The following is a 21,111-nucleotide window of genomic DNA, read 5'->3' as shown; positions in this document are numbered from 1 at the left end:
TGAGCTCTTGGGGGGCCCTAGGCCTGCCTCAAGAGTCTGGCTTCAGCAGCCTGAAGGATCTCTACCGCCCTCTGCTGGGCCCCAGCCGCCTCTGCGGGGCCACCCTAGAGGCCCGAAGGGACAATGCCATCTCCTTAGCTCAGTGTGGGGGTGAACACCATACTCTGGGGGACCTAGTGAAGATGAGAAATGCTGGTGGACAAACCGAGCTTCACAAATCACGTTCCTGCTCCACTGATATCTGGGGGTTGTGGGCAACTCTCTTCCTATCCTGCTTTGTTCCCTCAATTCCAGTTCCACTCACACAGACTCTAGGCCTCCCTCGGTGGCCTCTCAGTAATTCCCTGCTCCCCCTGCTTGGGGGTTTCTTTGGAAGGATTGTTTCCTCCTTTGTGAGTTTATGAGGTGTATTTGTGGGACGGGGAGCCCTAACAGCACCACACACATGGGGATGTCAACTGAATTGTGCTTCCTAAAGCTCTGAGTCTGGCATTGAGGTGTTCTCTGTGGTTGGTATTGAGGTTGGTTCCCTGAGCAACCTTTATAGGTCTTTCACTCACTTCTGTGGGGGGAGATGCCCACCATCTTTGACCGTCCTTGACTCCCAGAGTCTCCAGTTTGTCTTTACAGCCATTCTCTAGCATCCTTCCTGGGTCTCCAAATCTCTCCTTTTGCGAACACGGCCATGATGGATTAGGATGCGTGTTAGCATCTTCATTCTAACTTAGAGATCTCTAAGTTAGATCTCTAAGCCCTAGCTCTGAATGGGGACTGGGACCTCGGTGTATGAGCTGGATGGGAGTTGGGGGAGAGAGACTCCATTCAACCCCAGACTTGAAGAGAGGAATGATGGCTTCATCTCTGTTCATTCACTCCCAGATGCTACTCAGGCCTTGATTGAGTGTGATGGATGAGACGCAGCCATGCTGTCCTGATCCTTAGTGTCTCACTGACTCCACAGTGGTGGTTGTGATTTGGCCTGATGAGGGAGTGTGGAGACAGGCCTCTCACTTCGAGTCTCTTAGGCCTTTTTACTTTTCACATCCACCAGAGTAGAACCAAGTTGGAGTTGTGGAAATTGTTCAAACTTTTTCATTTGTAAATTTATAAGGGCTAATAGGCAGGTAAGGCTTTATTTCTCTATTTTTACACAAAAGGTCCAAGGAAGTAAGTGAACACAATGGTGGTGGGCACTGCTGCTAAGAGATTAACATGCCATTCACCATTCATACCTCGAGAACATACCTGACACATAGTATTTAGTAATTATTTTTTCTTTTCCTTTTTTTTTGGGGGGGGGGAACACATCCTACAATGCTCAGGGGTTACTTCTGGCTCTGCACTCAGCACTGCTTAGAGGACCATTTGGAATTCTAGGAATTAAACCTGGGTTGGCCTCATGCAAGGCAAGTCCCCTACTTCCTGTACTATCTCTCTGGATACTCAGTAAATATTCTCTGAGTGAATAAGTTCATGGAGTCCCTGGTTACAAAGGCTCTGATTACTTGCTACATTAGTTTGGCTACTTGCTTCACCTCAAGTGTTATCAGTAAAATCAGTTGAATGAAAAAGCTATTTGTCAGGATTGTTGGCAGGATGAAACGATGAGTGCATTAATATCTGGAGCAATTTGCTGAGAAGCTCCTGAGTGCCATGATAGATGCCTTCTATGTAGTTTTCAGCTCTTACCAGCTGTCTTTTGAAAATGGAAATAAAGGGCCCGGAGAGATAGCACAGCAGCGTTTGCCTTGCAAGCAGCCGATCCAGGACCAAAGGTGGTTGGTTCGAATCCGGTGTCCCATATGGTCCCCCGTGCCTGCCAGGAGCTATTTCTGAGCAGACAGCCAGGAGTAACCCCTGAGCACCGCCAGATGTGGCCCAAAAACCAAAAAAAAAAAAAAAAAAAAAAAAAAAAGGAAATAAAATCAACAAGATTTGCCACTGAAACTGTGCTATTTCTAGAGAACTTGCTTTTCATGTGTGAGACCCTGGGTTTGATCTCTGCCACCTCTCCCCCAAAGCACTATATGATTTACTTATTTATTTGTTTGTTTATGGAGGGGACCACACCCAGTGCTGCTCAGAGCTTACTCTTGGCTCTGTGCTCAGGGATCACGCCTGGTAGTGCTCAGGGATCTAACCAGTTAGCAAAGCAAGGACCATGGTGTATTATCTCTTCAGTCCCTATTTTTTATTATCTTTATGATATTCAGAACATCTTTATTGGGCCTGAAAGATACTAGTGGAACTAAGTTCCCTTGCCTTGCGTGCAACCAACCCCCATTCTCTCCCCTCTTTTGATCCCTAACACCACATGGTCACCAGAATGACTCTGAGCACAGACTATAGTTTGGAAATATTCACTGAACAATGCCAGGTGTGAACAAACCCTCCAAAAAGAGCCATGCTCCATTTTATTATTTTATTTTATTTTATTTTTTGGTTTTTGGGCCACATCTGTTTGACGCTCAGGGGTTACTCCTGGCTCATGCGCTCAGAAATCACCCCTGGCTTGGGGGGACCAGATGGAACGCCGGGGGATTGAACTGCGGTCCGTCCTACTCTAGCGCTTGCAAGGCAGACACCTTACCTCTAGCGCCACCTTCCCAGCCCCTATGCTCCATTTTAAGTCTGAGTAATATTCTTCTGGATGGTTGAAGTACATTTTGATTATCCAGTTATCATTAGATAGACCACTTGGCTTATGTCTATTATTTGGATATTATGTATGATGCTGCTATAGATATCTGTGTGCAAGTTTTGTGAACACGCTTTTAGTTCCCTTTAGCATAGGAGAAAAATTGACTAGTCTATGTTTACTTATTTTTTATTTTTTAGGGATAAGTGCCAAGTTGTCTTCTGGTCTTATATTCCCACCAGATATGTGTGAAGGGTTCTATTTCTTTCTATACATGCTCCCCCATACCTATTACTTTCTGTCTTTCGAATTTCAGTCATCCTAGCTGTGTGAACAGGCAGCTTATTTGATTTATTTATTTATTTTTGGTTTTTGGGTCACACCCAGCAGCAGTCAGGGATTAGTCCTGGCTCTATGCTCAGAAATCGCTCCTGGCAGGCTCGAGGACCATATGGGATGCCAGGATTTGAACCACCGTCCTTCTGCATGCAAGGCAAACGCCTTACCTCCATGCTATCTCTCCGGCCCAGCTTATTTGATTTTGATATGCATCATGTCATGAGCTGATCCCTCATTTCACAGCAGCCATATCTTCTTTTGACAATAGAGGTAACAGTTTCAGGACTTGCTCAGAGCTGTGTGATTGGGGCTGTGCCTAGAACTTGGATGTATTTGTTCCCAAAGCCCTCTTAGAACTGAAGTAACAAATAGAAAAATCTCTAGTTTGGGAGGAAAGGCCCCAGGGTTAGATGGGACAAATTCTTCCTATCTATCTATCTATCTATCTATCTATCTATCTATCTATCTATCTATCTATCTATCTATCTATCTATCTATCTATCTATCTATCTATCTATCTATCTATCTATCTATCTATCTATCTATCTATCATCTATTTTTGAGTCACACCCGGCAGCGCTCAAGGGTTACTCCTGGCTCTATGCTCAGAAATAGCCCCAGCAGGCTCAGGGGACCATACGGGATGCCGGGATTCGAACCACCGTCCTTCTGCATGCGAGGCAAACGCCTTACCTCCATGCTATCTCTCCAGCCCCATAGATGGGACAAATTCTATCCAAACTCTAGGAGTTTCAGTTCTCTTTCCACGCCACCAGGGGCGCGACACACTCAATAGAGTCTGGCTTCTCTAGGAACTCGAAACTCTATGATTAAAAAAAAATCGTCTCAAGGCGGGTTTTCCCCGCCCCTTTCGGCCCCGACACCGGAAGCACTCTCTCCTTTTGGCCCCGAGCTCCCGCCCCTGACCCGGAAGTACTTCCTGGGAGGGGACAAGATGGCGGCTGTGTCAGTGTATCAGCCCCCGGTTGGAGGCTTCTCTTTCGATAATTGCCGCAGGTGCCCCCCAAGTCCGGGGCAGGGTGGAGGGCGGGAGTTGGGGTGCGGGTCGGGGTCGGGGCCGGGCTTTTGCGCGGGCCGGGAAGGGCGGACGGCGGGGAGAGCGGCCCGGCTGGCTTGGCGCGTGTGACTCAGGGAATCTGGGCCTGCCTGCCATTGGGCTCCACGTGAGGCCTGTTGGATTTTCAGCCTTAGCAACTTTTTAGGAGCCTCTTTGGGCTTTGCTGGCAGTGATCCTCCTGCCTTTGGAAAGATTCAATGGGCAGATGGACGTGTGTGGAAGCAGATCTTTGTTGGGGGGCGGGTTTTGGTTTTTGAGTCACACCCAACAGTGCTCTGGGGTTCCTCCTGGCAGGCTTATGGGGGGACCCTATGGGATGCCAGGGACAGGATTCGGGTCTGTGCCAGGATGGCCGCATGCAAGACAAACGCTCTACCCCGCTGTGATCTCTCCAGCCTCAGATTTTTTTTTTTTTTTGGTTTTGGGGTCACACCCAACAGTGCTCAAGGGGTTACTCCTGGCTCTGTGCTTAGAAATCGCTCCTGGCAGGCATGGGGGACCATCATATGGGATGCTGGCATTTGAACCACCGTCCTTCTGCATGCATCGCAAATGCCCTGCCTCCATGCTATCTCTCCAGCCCCAGATTTTTTTTTCTTCTGAGTTTTCTGTTAGGTGACTTGTCAGGCCCCCCTGAGGGCGCAGCGTGGTAACCCTGCCTTTCACCGATTTCTTCTCTCTCTCTCTCTCTCTCTCTCTCTCTCTCTCTCTCTCTCTCTCTCTCTCTCTCTCTCCTTTCTCTCTCCTCTCTCTCTCCTCTCTCTCTCTCTTTTGCTTGCAGGAATGCCGTCTTGGAAGCTGACTTTGCCAAGAAAGGACACAAGCTTCCCACGGCCCGGAAAACTGGGACGACCATTGCAGGGGTGGTCTACAAGGTCAGCTGGGATCTCGTGGGGATGGTGGCCACTGATTTGGGCCTTAGCTTCCGGGCTCCTGGGCCTCTAGCTCCTGATTCTGTCAGTGGTTTCAGTGTTGTTGGAGGTTTGAAGTGCTTATCACGTATTCCTTTTCTTTTTTCCCCCCTGAACTTACTATTTGAGGAAGCGGGACACTATCCAGGGAGAGAAATAAAGGGGATTTTCTAGGCCACGTTTAACCTTAAGCTGTTGTGGCTTGTCTTTCCGAGCCCAACTATCCTTGTCCAACGAATGGACATTGTAATTTCTGCCTTATATGTGTAAGGGTCAAAAAAAAAAAAAAAAAAAAAAGAAAGCTTGGTTAAATACTTTGTTCAAGGTAAAGAGTGATGACTTTTAAAAAGAAATAGAAGTGGCTATTTTATTTTGCTTTGCCTTTTTTGTTTGTTTTTGGGCTATACTCAGCAGTGCTCAGGGATTTCTCCTGGCTCTGTACTCAGGAAACCACTTCTTGGTGGGCTCAGGGGGCCATATAGTATACTGGGAATTGAACCCAGGTTGATGGTGCACAATGCAAGCACCCTATTCCCTGTACTATCATTCTAGCCCCTGACCCTTTTTTTTTCCTTAAGTGGGGGAAGAGTTCCTAACAGTGTTGACAGTTCATTGCTAGGAGTACGGGGTGGTGTTTCTTTGGGTGGTGGTGCTGGGGGTCATCAGTGCTTTCCCTGATGGTGCTTGAGCCCCTTTGACTTCTTCAGGGCCTCAGGAACTCTTATTATCTACTCCAGATTTGCCCAGTAAGGCTACCCAGTCTTTTCTTCAGTTCTGAAAGTCTGGTACAGTATTTTGGCCAGAGGCTGGGGATGAGGAATTGTGAGCTCAGAGTCCAGAAGCAGGCAAATATCCTTGTACCTGAATGGTTGGGGAGATCTGTGATTTCAATGTGCTTAGATTCTTTTTTTTTTTTTTTTTTTTTTTTTTTAAATAGGATGGGATAGTTCTTGGAGCAGATACACGGGCAACTGAAGGGATGGTTGTTGCTGACAAGAACTGCTCAAAAATACACTTCATATCACCTAATATTTAGTAAGTATCAATAAAACAGTCTGAAGTTTTTAAGTTTGTCATGGCTAAAATAGGTTTTATTACATTCTCACTAACCATATTGTTCAACCTGTGTTACCTTTCTGTCTCTTTAAATGGCTTTCCCACCCACCTGTTATCTAAGTGTGTCATCCTTAACACTCTTTTGTGTTCACGCAATACCTGGGTCTGTTTTCTCTGTGCTTTTGGATCTCCTTTCTTCCTCGCCAGCCTTAGTTTGCTGAGGCCTTCGTTTGCTTCCTTTTTCTTAGCTGCACAAATCCACATGTCATCTGTGTCTCGAGTTTCTTCTCCAGTCTCTTTACTTTCTGCTGTATTGATTTGTGTGAAGCTCAGACTTGATTATATGTCTTGTCAGAGAGACAGTACAGGGCTAAGGCACTTGCCTTGCACGTGCCCAACTTTTTTTTTTTTGTGGTTTTTGGGTCACACCCGGCAGTGCTCAGGGGTTATTTCTGGCTCCATGCTCAGAAATCGCTCCTGGCAGGCATGGGGGACCATATGGGATGCTGGGATTCGAACTGATGACCTTCTGGATGAAAGGCAAACGCCTTACCTCCATGCTATCTTTCCGGCCCCACGTGCCCAACTTCTAATCCCTAGGACCCCAGAGTGTCCCTCAGTATCCATTGCCAGGAATGATCCCTGAGCAGAAATAGGAGTAACTCCTGAGCACTGCTGGGTGTGTTCCCCAAATAAAAAAAAAAGAAAAAGAAAAAACTCAAACACAAAATACTTTTGGGTGGGGGCCAGAGAGTATAGAATTTTTTCTTTTCTTTTTCTTTTTTTTTTTTTTTTTTTTTTTTTTTTTGGTTTTTGGTTTTTGGGCCACACCCGGCGTTGCTCAGGGGTTACTCCTGGCTGTCTGCTCAGAAATAGCTCCTGGCAGGCATGGGGGACCATATGGGACACCGGGATTTGAACCAACCACCTTTGGTCCTGGATCGGCTGCTTGCAAGGCAAACGCCACTGTGCTGTCTCTCCGGGCCCCAAGAGTATAGAATTTTTTAAAGAGTTTTGGGGGTCCGAAGAGATAGCACAGCGGTGTTTGCCTTGCAAGCAGCCGATCCAGGACCAAAGGTGGTTGGTTCGAATCCCGGTGTCCCATATGGTCCCCCATGCCTGCCAGGAGCTATTTCTGAGCAGACAGCCAGAAAGTAACCCCTGAGCACTGCCGGGTGTGGCCCAAAAACCAAAAAAAAAAAAAGTTTTTGGGCAACCCCAGTTCAGGGCTTACTCCCGGTTGTACTCAGGGCCAGACCTGGTGGGACTTGGGGACCACATGATGTACTGGAGATCAAACTCTGGTTAGCTTCAAGATAATTTCTCTACTCACTTGCACTCTACCCCCTTGCACTACTACTCACCCTAGTATAGGAACTAAAGTGCTTTTCTTGCACATACCTGACCCATGTTGGATCCCTAGTATAGCATGATACCCTTAACAGATTCCCCCAAGTGCTGCCATGTATGATCCCAAAATTCCACACACATTTTTGGGAGGAACACTCCCAAGCGATGTGCAACTCTTCTCTGCCCCTGTTGCTCAGGGGGGTTGAGGCTCTCATTCATGGTGATCTTCAATCAGGCTGGTTGGTTGAATGCTGGGATCTGAGGATGTCCTGCAAGAGATCACTGGGATCACTGTGGTGCTTCTTTTGGCATCCAAGGCTACACCTTATGGTCCTTGGAGGTAGGGAGGGGGAGCATGTGGTGATGGGGATCAGACTGGGATCCATGCATGTGAGATACTTGACAATCTCTTAGTAGTGAGTGATTGGGGCCACAACTACTGGTACAAACAATCAGATCAGAATTCCTTGCTTTCTTCTTCTGTTGACTATCATTAGGTACCTATTCTATTATATTGAAATTTTTATATGTAAAATATTTTTCCCATCATATTCAATATTTAATTTTACTTGTATTTTTAAAAATAATATCATTATTTAAGCACCATGATTACAAACCTGTTTGTAGTTGGTTTTCAGTCACAGAAAAGGACCCCCCCTTTCATCCTTCAGTATTGAATTTTAAAGACATTGTAATTTTGGTCTTCCTGTATCTCCTCTACTCATCTCAGAAATCAAATGCTACTTCTGTGCCAGATGTTCCTTATTTTCAACAGTTGGCACAATGACTTGTTAAGTAGTAGCAAGTTCTTTTTTATATTTATTTTTGTTTTTTGGGCCACACCCGGCAGTGATCAGGGGTTACTCTTGGCCTTGTGCTCAGAAATTATTCCTGGCAGGCTGGAGAGACCATATTGGATTATGCCAGGGATCAAACCTCGGTTGGCCACATGCAAGGAAAACACTCTACCTGCTGTGCTGCTCTACCTGCTGTGCTATCGCTCTGGTCCTGTAGTAAGTTTTTAATGCGTGTAGACTGGTAGAATTTATCATGCTGTTATTTGGGGGGGGGCATGTGGGGTGATTTGGGCCACGTATATGGTGCTTAGGACTTATTTCTGACTTTGTGCTCATGGGTTATGTCTGGTGATTCTTTTGGGGAACCATATGTACTATGATGTGATTGAAACTGGATTGGTTGCAAAAAAGGCACCATAGCTAATGCCGTACCTGCTGTATGGTGTCTGGTCTCCATGCTGTGCTCTTTTGTACAACTTAGATGTAGTTAAAGGAAAAAAATCAATACACTATCAGGAACCCAAAATCTAGGGCAGGGGTCTCAAACTCAATTTACCTGGGGGCCGCAGGAGGCAAAGTCAGGGTGATCCTTGAGTGCAAAGTCAGTAGTAAGCCTTGAACATTGGGGGGTGTGACCCAAACAACTAAAACAACAAAACAGAAAAAGATTCCTCTAGGGCAGGGCCACAAAATGTTGTACAGAGGGCGGGGGCCATGAGTTTGAGACCTGATCTAGGGACTTAAATGTTCCATTGGATCACAGGAAATGTATTTTTTGTGTAGAGATGTCTGCAGTTAATAGGTAAGTAAGATAAATTAGGCAGAGTGTCACTATGTAGACATAGAAACTTCTCTCTGGGCCAGAGAGATAGCATGGAGGTAAGGCTTTGCCTTGCATGCAGAAGGACAGTGGATCGAATCCCTGCATCCCATATGGTCCCCTGAGCCTGCCAGGAGCGATTTCTGAGCGTAGAGCCAGGAGTAACCCCTGAGTGCCACCAGGTGTGACCCAAAAGCCAAAAAAAAAAAAAAAAAAAGAAAAAGAAAAAAGAGAAAAAGAACCTCTCTCTATGCCAGGGCTCCTCCAGAGCTGCCCTCCAGTAATAGGATTTCAGCTAAGTTTCTGGTCTTGCATTTCAGCTGCTGTGGGGCCGGGACAGCTGCAGACACAGACATGACCACCCAGCTCATCTCGTCCAACCTGGAACTCCACTCCCTCTCCACAGGCCGCCTTCCCAGAGTGGTGACGGCCAATCGGATGCTGAAGCAGATGCTTTTCAGGTAAACATCCCGGATGGGAATTTCTCCAGTTGCTTCGTAGGTCTTAGATTTCCAGCCAAGAAGAATCTAGAACCTAGAGAAAAAACGTTTAGAAATACACATTTTGTTCCTGAAAGCTGTTTGTATTGCACAAATCTTTTAGTAGCATATTTGTATTTATGGGATCAGTGCTTTTTGTGAATGAATTCATGTAGGCAGTTGAATATATTCTTGAGCCATATGTAGGGTTATCACTGAGTTTACATGGAATCTAAAATCAAATTGGTGAGGCTGGAGAGATGGCATGGAGGTAAAGGTGTTTGCCTTGCATGCAAGGTCGGCGGTTCAAATCCCGGCATCCCATATGGTCCCCCGAGCCTGCCAGGAGCGATTTCTGAGTGTAGAGCCAGGAGGAATACCTGAGCGCTGCTGGGTATGACCCAAAACCCAAACCCCCCCCCCCCCCAAATTGGTATGAAATTAAAATAGCAATGCTACCTTAAGGGGGTGAATTGGGGTGAGGGGTGTATGAAATTAGCAATGCAGGTATTTAATTCTTGGTTACTTAAAGATGGTCACAAATTTGTTTTCATCTTCCATCTTAAAGGGTAATAGTGTAATAGTAGTTACAGCTAAAGCTTGACATTGGTGGCTAATTCATATTTTATTAATTATTTTGTTAGTAAAGATATTTAAGAATTTAGTTAAGGGCTGGAGAGATAGCATGGAGGTAGGGCGTTTGCCTTGCATGCGAAGGACTGTGGTTCAAATCCTGGCATCCCATATGGTCCCCCAAGCCTGCCAGGAGCGATTTCTGAGCATAGAGCCAGGAGTAACCCCTGAGTGCTGCCGGGTATGACCCAAAACCAAGATGAAAAAAAGAATTTAGTTAAAAGACTTTTGTTTAGGGGCCAGAGAGATAGCATGGAGGTGGGGCATTTGCCTTGCATGCAGAAGGATGGTGGTTCGAATCCCGGCATCCCATACGGTCCCCCAAGCCTACCAGGAGCGATTTCTGAGCGTAGAGCCAGGAGTAACCCCTGAGCGCTGCCGCCGGGTGTGGGGGCCCCCCCCCAAAGACTTGTTTATAGGGAAGTTTAGAACTACTGCAAGGCAACTTTGAGAATATTTTGTGGACAAAGATAAAATATTTTTTTTCTTTCAAGAGCAAATTAACAATGAAATAAAAAAAATGATTATTTTTACTTCTGGTTGGTTGTGCTTTGTTTGGTATTGCTATTAGCTGACATCTCTCTTTGTGCTAAGTGCTTCCTGTTCATAGTACATACAAGAGTGTACTATGACTGAGAACAGGCTGGTAACCTGCAGGTGACAAGGATCCAGTGCCTCAGCTGCTCAGCGCTTGTTGTTGCCTCTGCTGTTTCTTTCTTCCCAGACACCATGTTATCACTCTCCTGTCTGATGGGTGTTCCCTACTTCTCACCTTTTTCTCTGTCCTTGTATTTTTCTGTTGGATTTTGGGCCATACCTGGCTTTGCTCAAGGCTTACTGCTGGCTCTGCCTTCAGGGATCACTCCTGGCTTGTGAGTTCCAGGGACCATGTGCTGTGCTAGCACCCAACTTGGGTCAGCCACATGCAAGGCAAGTGCCACGCCCACGGTTCTATCTCTCTAACCTCCAGTTCCTTTGGATTTTTATTTTGTTTATCCTGGAGATAAGTACTTAGTTATACTTAAAAAGTATTTCCAGAACTGCATTTTCCTCTGCTCCACCCCCTGCATGGTTCAGCCTAGACCTGATCTTGTTCCAGAAGACCTTCGTGTGAGTCTTTGGTGGCAGCTGTTGCTCAGTTTCCTTCTCTTGATGAATTTGAGGGTGCGCTTGTCCTCAGAGACTTTGAGCTGTCCTCTGGCTTATGGTTTGTCAGGGACATGTCCAAGCCACACACCTCTTGGATCATGTTCTGGATGAACTAGGTGTGCTTGGAGAGGTGCCCACAGTGCAGCTATCCTTGTTTTGTTCTTGGTCTTGATCACCTGGTGGTCCCTATGGCTGCTGATGGCCCCAGGAGGCTCAGGCAGATCCACGGCTGCGGGTCTGCAGTAACTGCCAAAGTCTAGCACTGGCTGTAAGTGTAGGGAAGCAGGCCCAGAAAGCGATGGAGCAGCTGCACAGAGTGCCACTTTCAGTTCTAGTTAAATGTGATTTTGCCCACAAGTGCTTTTAAAACTCTACCTTTGATAATAATTGGGATTATTCGAGTTGAAATTCAGGACCTGGACTTCTTTTGAAAAGCTGAGTGGCCTGTTGTACTTTAGAAGTGCTTGCCCCAGCCTTGATTGGTCAGCCTTGGTTCACTTCTCTTTCTTAGAGAGCTTGTTTGGAGGTTCTAGCAGGAGAGCGCAGCTACCCTCTACTGAAGAATGGTCCTTCTCTAGTCTTTATATACAGGGAACGCCATCCTCTTTGACTGAGCGTGCAGCTTAGGGAGGGATGCACATGGAGCAGTGAGGGAGGAAGGGGACACTCGCCTAGCCAGCCAGATCAGACGAGTCAACCCTGGTGATCAATGGGGTGACAGATGTCGTAGCCAGATCACCCTCATATCCAGTGCACTTCTCTTTCCAGTCTAGGCTCTTGTCTTCCTGCGGACCCTTCATCTGTGCTCAGTCTCATGCGACTGCAATAAGAACAGCAGTTGTGCTCCCCATTTTACAGAAGAGATTAGGGTTTAGGAGTGTTGGGCAGGGTAGGGAGCCCAGTCATGCCTATTTAATTCCTGCCTGAGCTGAGCGAAGTTTCTTTGCATCAGACTAATCTGGGAGAATTATTCCCTCTCCAAGAAGTTCTCCCAGTACAGGCTGAGAACTTGTTAAGCACAGCTGGTGTCAAGATTCCTAAAGACATTTGTGATTTGGATTTTACATGCAAAGCTCCCTCTGGTGGTTTGTGTTTTGCATTACATTTAAATTCATTTAAACTTGCAGAATTGAAGTAATTAGAAAATTAGAATGTCAAGAGTCTTTGCATTATCACTTAAAGCATTTTGCTAAATAAGGCAGATGTCTCTTTAAAGTATGTTAGGGTTTGCAAATTTCTTTTTTCAGTGTTTTATTATTTTTGGATTTAATTTGCCTTGTAAAAATTAAGTTATCAAAGTCTTGAGAGGAACTTTTTTTTTGATTTTTGGGCCACACCCCGTGATGCTCAGGGGTTACTCCTGGCTATGTACTAAGAAATAGCTCCTGGCTTGTGGCACCATATGGGATGCTGGGTGATCGAGCCACGGTCCGTCCTAGGCTAGCATAGGCGAAGACGACACCTTACCATTTGTGCCATCTCACCGGCCCCTTGAGAGAAACATTTTAAAATTTAGATTATGGGGGCCGGTGGTGGCGCTAGAGGTAAGGTGTCTGCCTTGCCAGCCTAGGACGGACCACAGTTCTATCCCCCGTGTCCCATATGGCCCCCCAAGCCAGGAGCAACTTCTGAGCGCATAGCCAGGAGTAACTCCTGAACATTACCGGGTGTGGCCCAAAAAATTAAAAAAAAAAATTTAGATTATGGGGCTAGACCACATAGTACAGTAGATTAAAGTGACTGACACAGATTTTATTTCCTACATCCCATATGGTCCCTGAGCAATCAAGGGTTAATTCCTGAGTGCTGAGCCAGGAGTAAACCTTGAGCATCGCCAAGTGTGACCCCAAAACAGCAACAATAACAAAACAAAATTGGGGTCCTGGAGAACTTAGGGTGAAAGAGACTGAAGAGTTTCTGTTTTAGCCTGAAAGGATCTATTCTATTATAAATGCCCTGTTGGGGTGGTAGAGTGTGGTTGAGGAAACCAGACCGGGAGGGGAGGTAGTGGGTCTGTTGGTTCTGATTTCTTTTTCTGGGTGCCTGGCTCTAGTCTGCTGCTAGCTCACCTGACTTTGCTGTACTGTCGTCTGCCTGAGGTCGCTCCTAAAATCCTTCTCTGTTCTTTGATTTTTTCCCCCTCTTATCAGTGGATGATTCTTTTTAAACTTTATTCTATGGCTAGGCAGTGAGTCTTACCAGTGATTATGGAGTTATTTTATCATACAATTCTTTGATGGTGGAAAACCCTTGTTTTACTCAATATAAACTTGTATCTTTGAATATAACTGTGGATTTATACAGAGGAAAAGGAAAAGTGTTTTGACACGAATCCTTGTCTCCTGAGATGTGCAGCAGTAGGGTAGCAGTATATAAACTCCTCATTGTGCAGTTTGAGGCCACCTATGATCATGGAGAGGTGTGATGGGAAATGTTGCAAAGTCTTGAGTGCCATGGCTCTGAGATAATGGACATGTACTGAATGTCTTTGGCCTTGCTTTCTCTCTAAAGTGAACTCGATAGTATCTTTAAAGAGGGGCTGTTTCCGAATTTGGAAACAACCCAAGTGCCCAAGAACAGATGAATGGATAAAGATGCTATTGTATATGTACACATAGGAATACCATGCAGCCATTAGAAAAGATGAAGTCGTGTAATTTGCTGATACATGGATAGATCTGTTGAGGAACATACTGAGTGAAATGAGTCAAGGAGAGGGTCAGCTATAGAAGGGTCATACTCACTTGTGGGATATAAAGAAAACTGTAGAATAATGACTGAAGATAATAGAAGTGAAGACCAGGAGAATGGGCCCTTAGTAGACAATGGGGGAGAGGGGAGTTAGGTCAGGGAAGGGTCCCTTACACAAAGAACGGGAAGTGGTCCCTCTGGACAAGGACTGAAAGGAGGTAAAATGATATGTATGACGTGTCAGTAACAGTACTGTAAACCACAGTACCAAAAAGGAAAAGGAAAAGTCTCTGCCATAGATAGAGGCAGGCTAGGGGGTGGAGGGAAACTGGGGATATTAGTGGAATGAAGTGGACACTGGTGGAGGGCAGTGGGTGCTGAGCAGGGAGGGATGAGTGCTCCGATATTTTAGACTAGAACTTAGCCATGAATAACTTTGTATCACAGTGATTCAAGAAGTTTAAAAGAAGGGGGGCCATTTGAGCAATAAGGTAAGGAATGTGGGGTGCCTCACACAATTAACAGTTTTTATTGACTGATAGTTGGTGTTAAACTGTTTCTTCCATTGTTCATTTTGTTCCATCAAAATTGAAGACAGAGAAACAGTCGCAGTATAAGAAAAGCACTTGGTTATCTGAATTCTTACAGTTTGGGTTAAGTTGCAGTGGTCTAATATAGTCTCATTTTTATATTTTTCCTTATGCTTACTCTGATCAACAGATATCAAGGTTACATTGGTGCTGCCCTAGTTTTAGGGGGAGTAGACATTACAGGACCTCACCTCTACAGCATCTATCCTCATGGATCAACTGATAAGTTGCCTTATGTCACGATGGGTGAGTGTGATGTTTCCCTGATTTTTTCATTCTCCTTATTTACCACATGGTCTCTTAAATTTTAAAGATAGGTGTATTTCTGTTGATGAGGGATGCAGTACAGTGCTTTCATTCATTTGATGTTTATTGAGTTCCCATCATGGATTAGGCCCACTGAGCAAAATATAGGTAAATTCGACCTTAAGGAAGTTTATTTTTGTGTGTCTGTGTGTGGGGGGCAGGGATTGGAGAGACAAAATAATTGCCACGAAAAATACAATATGTTCCAGAGTGATAAATAGGAGGAAATATAATGCAGTTGGTAGTAGCTTTGCTATACGTGACTGACTTTACAAACAGCTGCATCCAGGGAACCTGGAAACTGACATCTACACGTGAACCCACAACTACCTCAAAACAAATAGTGAAAAGAAACAAACAAAAAACAAACCAAACCAAAACCCCCAAAGAGGACCAAGGGAATTGGAAGTAGGAGGGTCAAGGTAGGGCGCAGGAAGAGGGTGAGGTGTGAAGGGAGGAGCCCTCCCTGAGCGTGCCTGGGCCCTGGAGCCTAGTGGGATCACTAAGTCCTGGGAGAGATTTTGTGAATCTTGAGCTGCGTTCCTTTGTACCATTGAATTTCCAAGTGGTCATTTAAACCTGTTTCAGAAAGTGCCACTGAAGTGGCACTAAGAATATCTGCACCAGATTAGGATGATTGGAAATGACCTATAGAAAGTGATTAAAATTGTAAAATTGGGATTTTAGAATTTCATATTTACTTTGAAGCTCTGAGTCGAGTTGCACAATTCTAGCAGTTGGAACGTGTTCTAGAGAGCCAGTATTTTTCCAGCTTCTCTTCACCTCTTACATTGATATTTTTGGTTCTTTTAGTTTAGTTTTTTTTTTTTTTGGACCACACCCATTTGATGCTCAGGGTTACTCCTGGCTAAGCGCTCAGAAATCGCCCCTGGCTTGGGGGGACCATATGGTTTTTTTTCCTTTTTTTTTTTTTTTTTTTTTTGGGCCACACCCGGCGATGCTCAGGGGTCACTCCTGGCTGTCTGCTCAGAAATAGCTCCTGGCAGGCACGGGGGACCATATGGGACACCGGGATTCGAACCAACCACCTTTGGTCCTGGATCGGCTGCTTGCAAGGCAAACGCTGCTGTGCTATCTCTCCGGGCCCGGGGGGACCATATGGGACGCCGGGGGATCGAACCTCAGTCCTTCCTTGGCTAGCGCTTGCAAGGCAGACACCTTACCTCTAGCGCCACCTCGCCGGCCCTGATATTTTTGGTTCTTAAGAGCTAAGAAAACTATAGCCTCAAACTGTCTGGAAATTCTTGGCTTGAGATTCTGTTCTTCCCTTGTGTTACCTAGCTTCTTAGAAAGGTTTGTTTAGTTTTGTTTTACAACCGATGGTCCCTTTATATTGGGGAGAAAATCCTTCAGATAGCTTCAGATATCATATGGATGGACCTTTGTAATTAATCTTTTTTTTTTTTTGTTTTTGTTTTTTTGTTTTTTGGGCCACACCCAGTGGTGCTCAGGGGTTACTCCTGGCTGTCTGCTCAGAAATAGCTCCTGGCAGGCACGGGGGACCATATGGGACACCGTCGAACCAACCACCTTTGGTCCTGGATCGGCTGCTTGCAAGGCAAATGCTGCTGTGCTATCTCTCCAGGCCTGCTTCATTTTTTTTTTTTTTTTTTAATTAAAAATTTCTCAGACTAGGGGCCAGAGAGATAGCATGGAGGTAAGGCATTTGCCTTTCATGCAGAAGGACGGTAGTTCCCATATGGTCTCTTGTGCCTGCCAGGGGCGATTTCTGAGCGTTGAGCCAGGAGTAACCCCTGATGCTGCCGGGTGTGACCCAACAAACAAAAAACAAAAAAACAAAAACAAAAAAATTTCTCAGACTTGGGGCCAAAGCGGTGGTGCAGGGTGTAAGGTGTCTGCCTTGCACGCGCTAGCCTAGGATGGACCACGGTATGGTCCCCCATGCCAGGAGCGATTTCTGAGTGCATAGCTAGGATTAACCCCTGAGTGTCACCGGGTGTGGCCCCTACCCCTCAAAAAAAATTCTCAGACTAGTGTAAGAGTAGCAATGTGCAATGCATGGTCATCGTACATGCAGTTGACTCATTGTCAACTGGTAATGTTTTGCCACATGCTTTCTCTCTTCCATAGTCTTATATTCTAATTTTGTATGTATGGAAACATTTGATCATAAGTTGCAGACACAGTAACCCTTTACCTCTGGGTCTCTCAGTATGTTGCTTCTTTTGCCCCCTTTCAATAAAATCCTCAAATTCAAGAAATGTAACATTGACCTAAAGAAGCTTCACTTTAAAAATGGGATGTTACATTGATTTCTTTTGTTTTGGAATTGTAGTCTCTTGTCTTCTGAATAAAAATCGAATTTAAGAGGGGTTATTGAATGTGGGGGAAGCAGCTCTGTGTCCGCTCATACTCTTCCCCTCACCCTGCTCTAGAGCTGACCTGGCCCTTGTGATCTCACTTCTCTACTTCTAGGGTGCCTTGAGGTGAAAGGTTCCCCTCTTCCTCCTCCCCCTCTTCCCCAGCAGCTGAGGGTTGTTAGGGCACTTACTCTTAGAAACTTCTTTGTTGTCATCTAAGACAAGATTAAAAAGGGGCTTCAGGAACATTGGGCCTTTGTTACCCAAATAAATGTGCTTCCAAGTTTTAGGTTAATGTGCAAATTAGTTTTTCTACTCTTTCCTGAGTGCCTTCTCTTTAAAGCACCATAGCAGGCACCAAGAGAGAGCTGAGTGTGTGGGTCCTTGCCTCAGCACTCTGGGTAACTGCAGACTGATGAGTGCAGTGGGTCCTGAGGCCTCGTTGAGGGAGGCCCTCTTCAAAACAAGTCCACTTCCGAAAGAATTTTGCTTCCTTCAGAGAGGAATAAAGTAGTTCATGCATTTATCAGGTATTAACTGAGCATCTGCCACGTGCTGGGCACCATGCTAGGGGCTGGAGATACAGTGGTGCCTGACGTGCATGAAACTGACACTTAGCACACCCCAAAGGACATGCATGTTGAGGGCCCTAGAGGAAAGGCACAGTAATCAGAAGAGGTGGAGGAAGGAGGGCCTGGTGCTTGGGAATGCTGTGGGATGTGACATGAAACATTTTTCAGGACCCAGGAGTTGGCTCAGTGGGCCTCACAGGGTCCTTCAGGTTTGACACCCCGCCCCTAGCACCATGTGGTTCCCTGAGCACTGAACTGGGAGCAGCTCAGCTACTGAATTGAGGGATGTGGTCTCTGAACATTTTTGGGTATAGCCCTCAAACATCCCCACAAGCCCCACATTTTCCCTCTCTCTTGCGATGTCCTGGAGTGTGAGATTTTGTCTCAGACATGTGGTTGTGGTGCTTTTGATTCACACACTTGGCTGTGGTGGTCACAGAATTCGTTGCAGCACTGGCACACTTGGTGATGGTGCACTGGAGCTCACATTTCGGTTGTCGTCCTGGAAATCAGACAGCAATGCTGGAAATGGTTCCCTGTGTGTGAGTAGTGCTGGACTGTGAACTTGGGGCCTCAAACTTGCCCAGCAGAGCCTCTACTACAGAGCGCATCCCCAAGCCAAAACCTTTTATTTCTTTTTGTTTTGGGGTCCCATATAGCAGTGTGTGGGTTACTCCTGGCTCTGTATTCAGGAGTCACTGTTGGTTTTTAGGGAATCATATGGGATGCTAAGGATCAAACCCGTTAGCCTCGCTGTACTATCACTCTGATGCTCCAAAACATTTTTTTTTTTTTTTGGTTTTTGGGTTACACCCAGCAGTGCTCAGGGGTTACTCCTGGCTCTACGCTCAGAAATCGCTCCTGGCAGGCTCAGGGGACCATATGGGACGCCGGGATTCGAACCAATGACCTTCTGCATGAGAGGCAAACACCTTACCTCCATGCTATATCTCCGGCCCCTCCAAAACATTTTTTAATGAAAGCAGTATACTCATATAAGACATGTAAGTAGATGGAACTGGAGCAATAGCCCAGGGGTTAGGGTGCTTGCCTTGCACACACCCAGCCCAGGCTTGCTCCCCAGCCAGCCATCTATATGGTCCCTTGAGCACTGCCAAGAATAATAAGTTTGTATTTCATATTCCTCTTTTAGAGAAACCACCGAAAGTTTTGCGAAATGTTTTCTAGAAAGGTTTATATATCTTATATATCTTAGCTTTATATTTATTGCTTTTAAACAGCTACAGTTGAGATTATTTCTTACCCTTCTGGTTAACTTGCTTTGAAACAGTTTTAGTATCAGCATCTATACATTTATAGCATGAACAGTAGAGGCTATGCAGAATCACACTATATGGCCATACTTAAATTCTCTTTTAAGTTTCCAGAGTTTTGCAACAGATGTGGCTTGGTGTTCTTGTTTCAGCACCTGCTTCAGGCAAATTCCTGGTAGTGAAATTTCTGGGAGAGATGGAGGCAGGGAGGGGGGAAGAAAGAGGGAGAGAGGGTGGGTGGGAGAGAGGGAAATAGTCGGGGTAAGAACAGCACCGAAGATCATGGTGCAATGAAGGGGCACAGATGCAGAATGATCCGCATGTGGGTTTAAGAAACGTAGTAAGCAAACGACCAATAGCTAAAGGCAGTTAAATAGAACCTGAGAACTGATCTTTAGTAGGCAGCATATCATTGTAGGAGAGTTGGGGCGGTATGCCTTGCGCATGCTAGCCTAGGATGGACCACAGTTCGATCCCCCTACGTCGCATATGGTCCCCCAAGCCAGGAGAGATTTCTGAGCACATAGCCAGGAGAACCCCTGAGCATCAGTGGGTGTGACCCAAACCCCCCAACCAAAATAAGAAAAGAAAAAAAAATCATGGAGCCAGAGTGGTGGCGCAGCGGTGGGGCGTTTGCCTTGCATGTGGCTGACCCAGGACAGACCATGGTTCTATCCCCTTGTGTCCCATGTGGTCCCTCGAGCCAGGAGCTATTTCTGTATGTATAGCCAGGAGTAACCCCTGAGCTTCACCGAGTATGCCCCCAAACTAAAAAAAACAAAAAAACAAAAAAGAAAAAAAAATCATGGGCCTATTCAAATAGTACCAAATGCTGTGGTCTACAGTGCGGGCATAGCAGGGGTCTCCATTTTGGGGCTTTCTCTAAAGCCTTGGGAACCGGTCATCCTGCCATTCAGCTCTGGTTGGGAAGGACAAGGCTGGGTCCCCTGTGTCAGTGACTGGCTACAGCATGTGTGCCACCTCTTGAGCAAAGCTGCCAGGCTGCCCTGGGTAAAGATGGCTCTGGTTCACCTGCCCACCCAGAGAACATGAGGGTGCTTCGCTCACTCTCAGCATCGCCTGCTCTGACATTCTTCTGCCTGTCTGCCAGATGAAAAATGGGAAGGGGCAACACTTAAGTGGAGACCTACATAATAACAGGAAGTGGCAGGAGTTTCCATCCCGGCCCTGGGGCCACAGGAACAGGTGTGTGCTTCTTTTAAACAGCTACATTTGAGATTATTTCTTACCCTTCCAGTTAAAACTTGCTTTGAAACAATTTTAGTATCCCACCTAGTTAGCTGGGTGGATGAAGTGGGGTGCCTGTCAGTGTCCCATGTTGAGACTTGGGTCAGAATTTCAGAGGGTTGGGAGTGTGGAGGGCAGGGCAAGCTAAAAGGCTGGCCAGAGGAGATCTTGGTGATTTATTAATTCAAACTGAGTGGTCTTGCTTTCTTCCCATCTGGTGTTCTCGAGCCAGGGATCAAGAGGGGCTAGGATTATTGCTTGCTAGAAAGTCTGGGCTCTTGCAGCTAGAAGGAGGCTCAGCCCAAGGGTGTCTGCTAGTGGGAGGAGAGAATGCTACCAGGTGGTGGTGTCCATGGCCAGAAGAGTTGGCCGCTCTTTGGAGAACACTCAGGCAAGTAGACAGTGGGCCAAATCTGGGCTTAGTCACCTGTACCTCCTCCTTTGTGCTCAGTTAGTAATAGCTCGGGCTGCAGCATTGCCCATTCTTCAGCTGCCTTTCTACCTGGGCTGATCTTTTCAGCTTGGTCCGGACTGAAGCCCCTTGTCTCCGGGCACGTGGCCCAGTCTCAGGGTTCAAACCTCCATGTCTTCTTTTCCCAGCCCTGGGGGAAGGCCACAGTGGATCCATTTTCTGATTCTCTGACTTGGTTGTGCCAAAGACTGAGCCTTAGCACTAGACCTAGTGGCTGTGTGTTTTGGTGGTGAGCCGGCCACATTCAGTCCTGTGGGGAGGTTGGATTGGGCTATATTCCCTTTGTGTGCTGCCCCCTCTCCCCACCCTGTAGACTGTGAGCATATCATGAAGCACTGCATATGGGAGTAGTCCTTTATTTTGGAA

At 46.1% G+C, this 21,111-nt stretch overlaps 1 protein-coding gene across 1 annotated transcript in view; it reads left to right on the top strand.

Moving 5' to 3' along the window:
• The first annotated feature begins 3,911 nt into the window (after positions 1-3,911).
• The window catches only part of PSMB7 (proteasome 20S subunit beta 7), a 61,330-nt gene continuing 44,130 nt past the window's right edge, over positions 3,912-21,111 (top strand). Inside the window, exons 1-5 of the mRNA XM_049774213.1 lie at positions 3,912-3,994; positions 4,837-4,930; positions 5,904-6,001; positions 9,310-9,450; positions 14,662-14,777. Coding sequence (XP_049630170.1) covers positions 3,933-3,994; positions 4,837-4,930; positions 5,904-6,001; positions 9,310-9,450; positions 14,662-14,777 — 511 coding nt within the window. The 5' untranslated portion in view covers positions 3,912-3,932. The remainder of the gene's footprint in view (positions 3,995-4,836; positions 4,931-5,903; positions 6,002-9,309; positions 9,451-14,661; positions 14,778-21,111) is intronic.

Source organism: Suncus etruscus, chromosome 5, assembly GCF_024139225.1.
Source record: "Suncus etruscus isolate mSunEtr1 chromosome 5, mSunEtr1.pri.cur, whole genome shotgun sequence".
Lineage (NCBI taxonomy): Eukaryota > Metazoa > Chordata > Mammalia > Eulipotyphla > Soricidae > Suncus > Suncus etruscus.
Note: the sequence above shows the minus strand (reverse complement) of the source record. Positions and strands in the feature narration are given on the sequence as shown.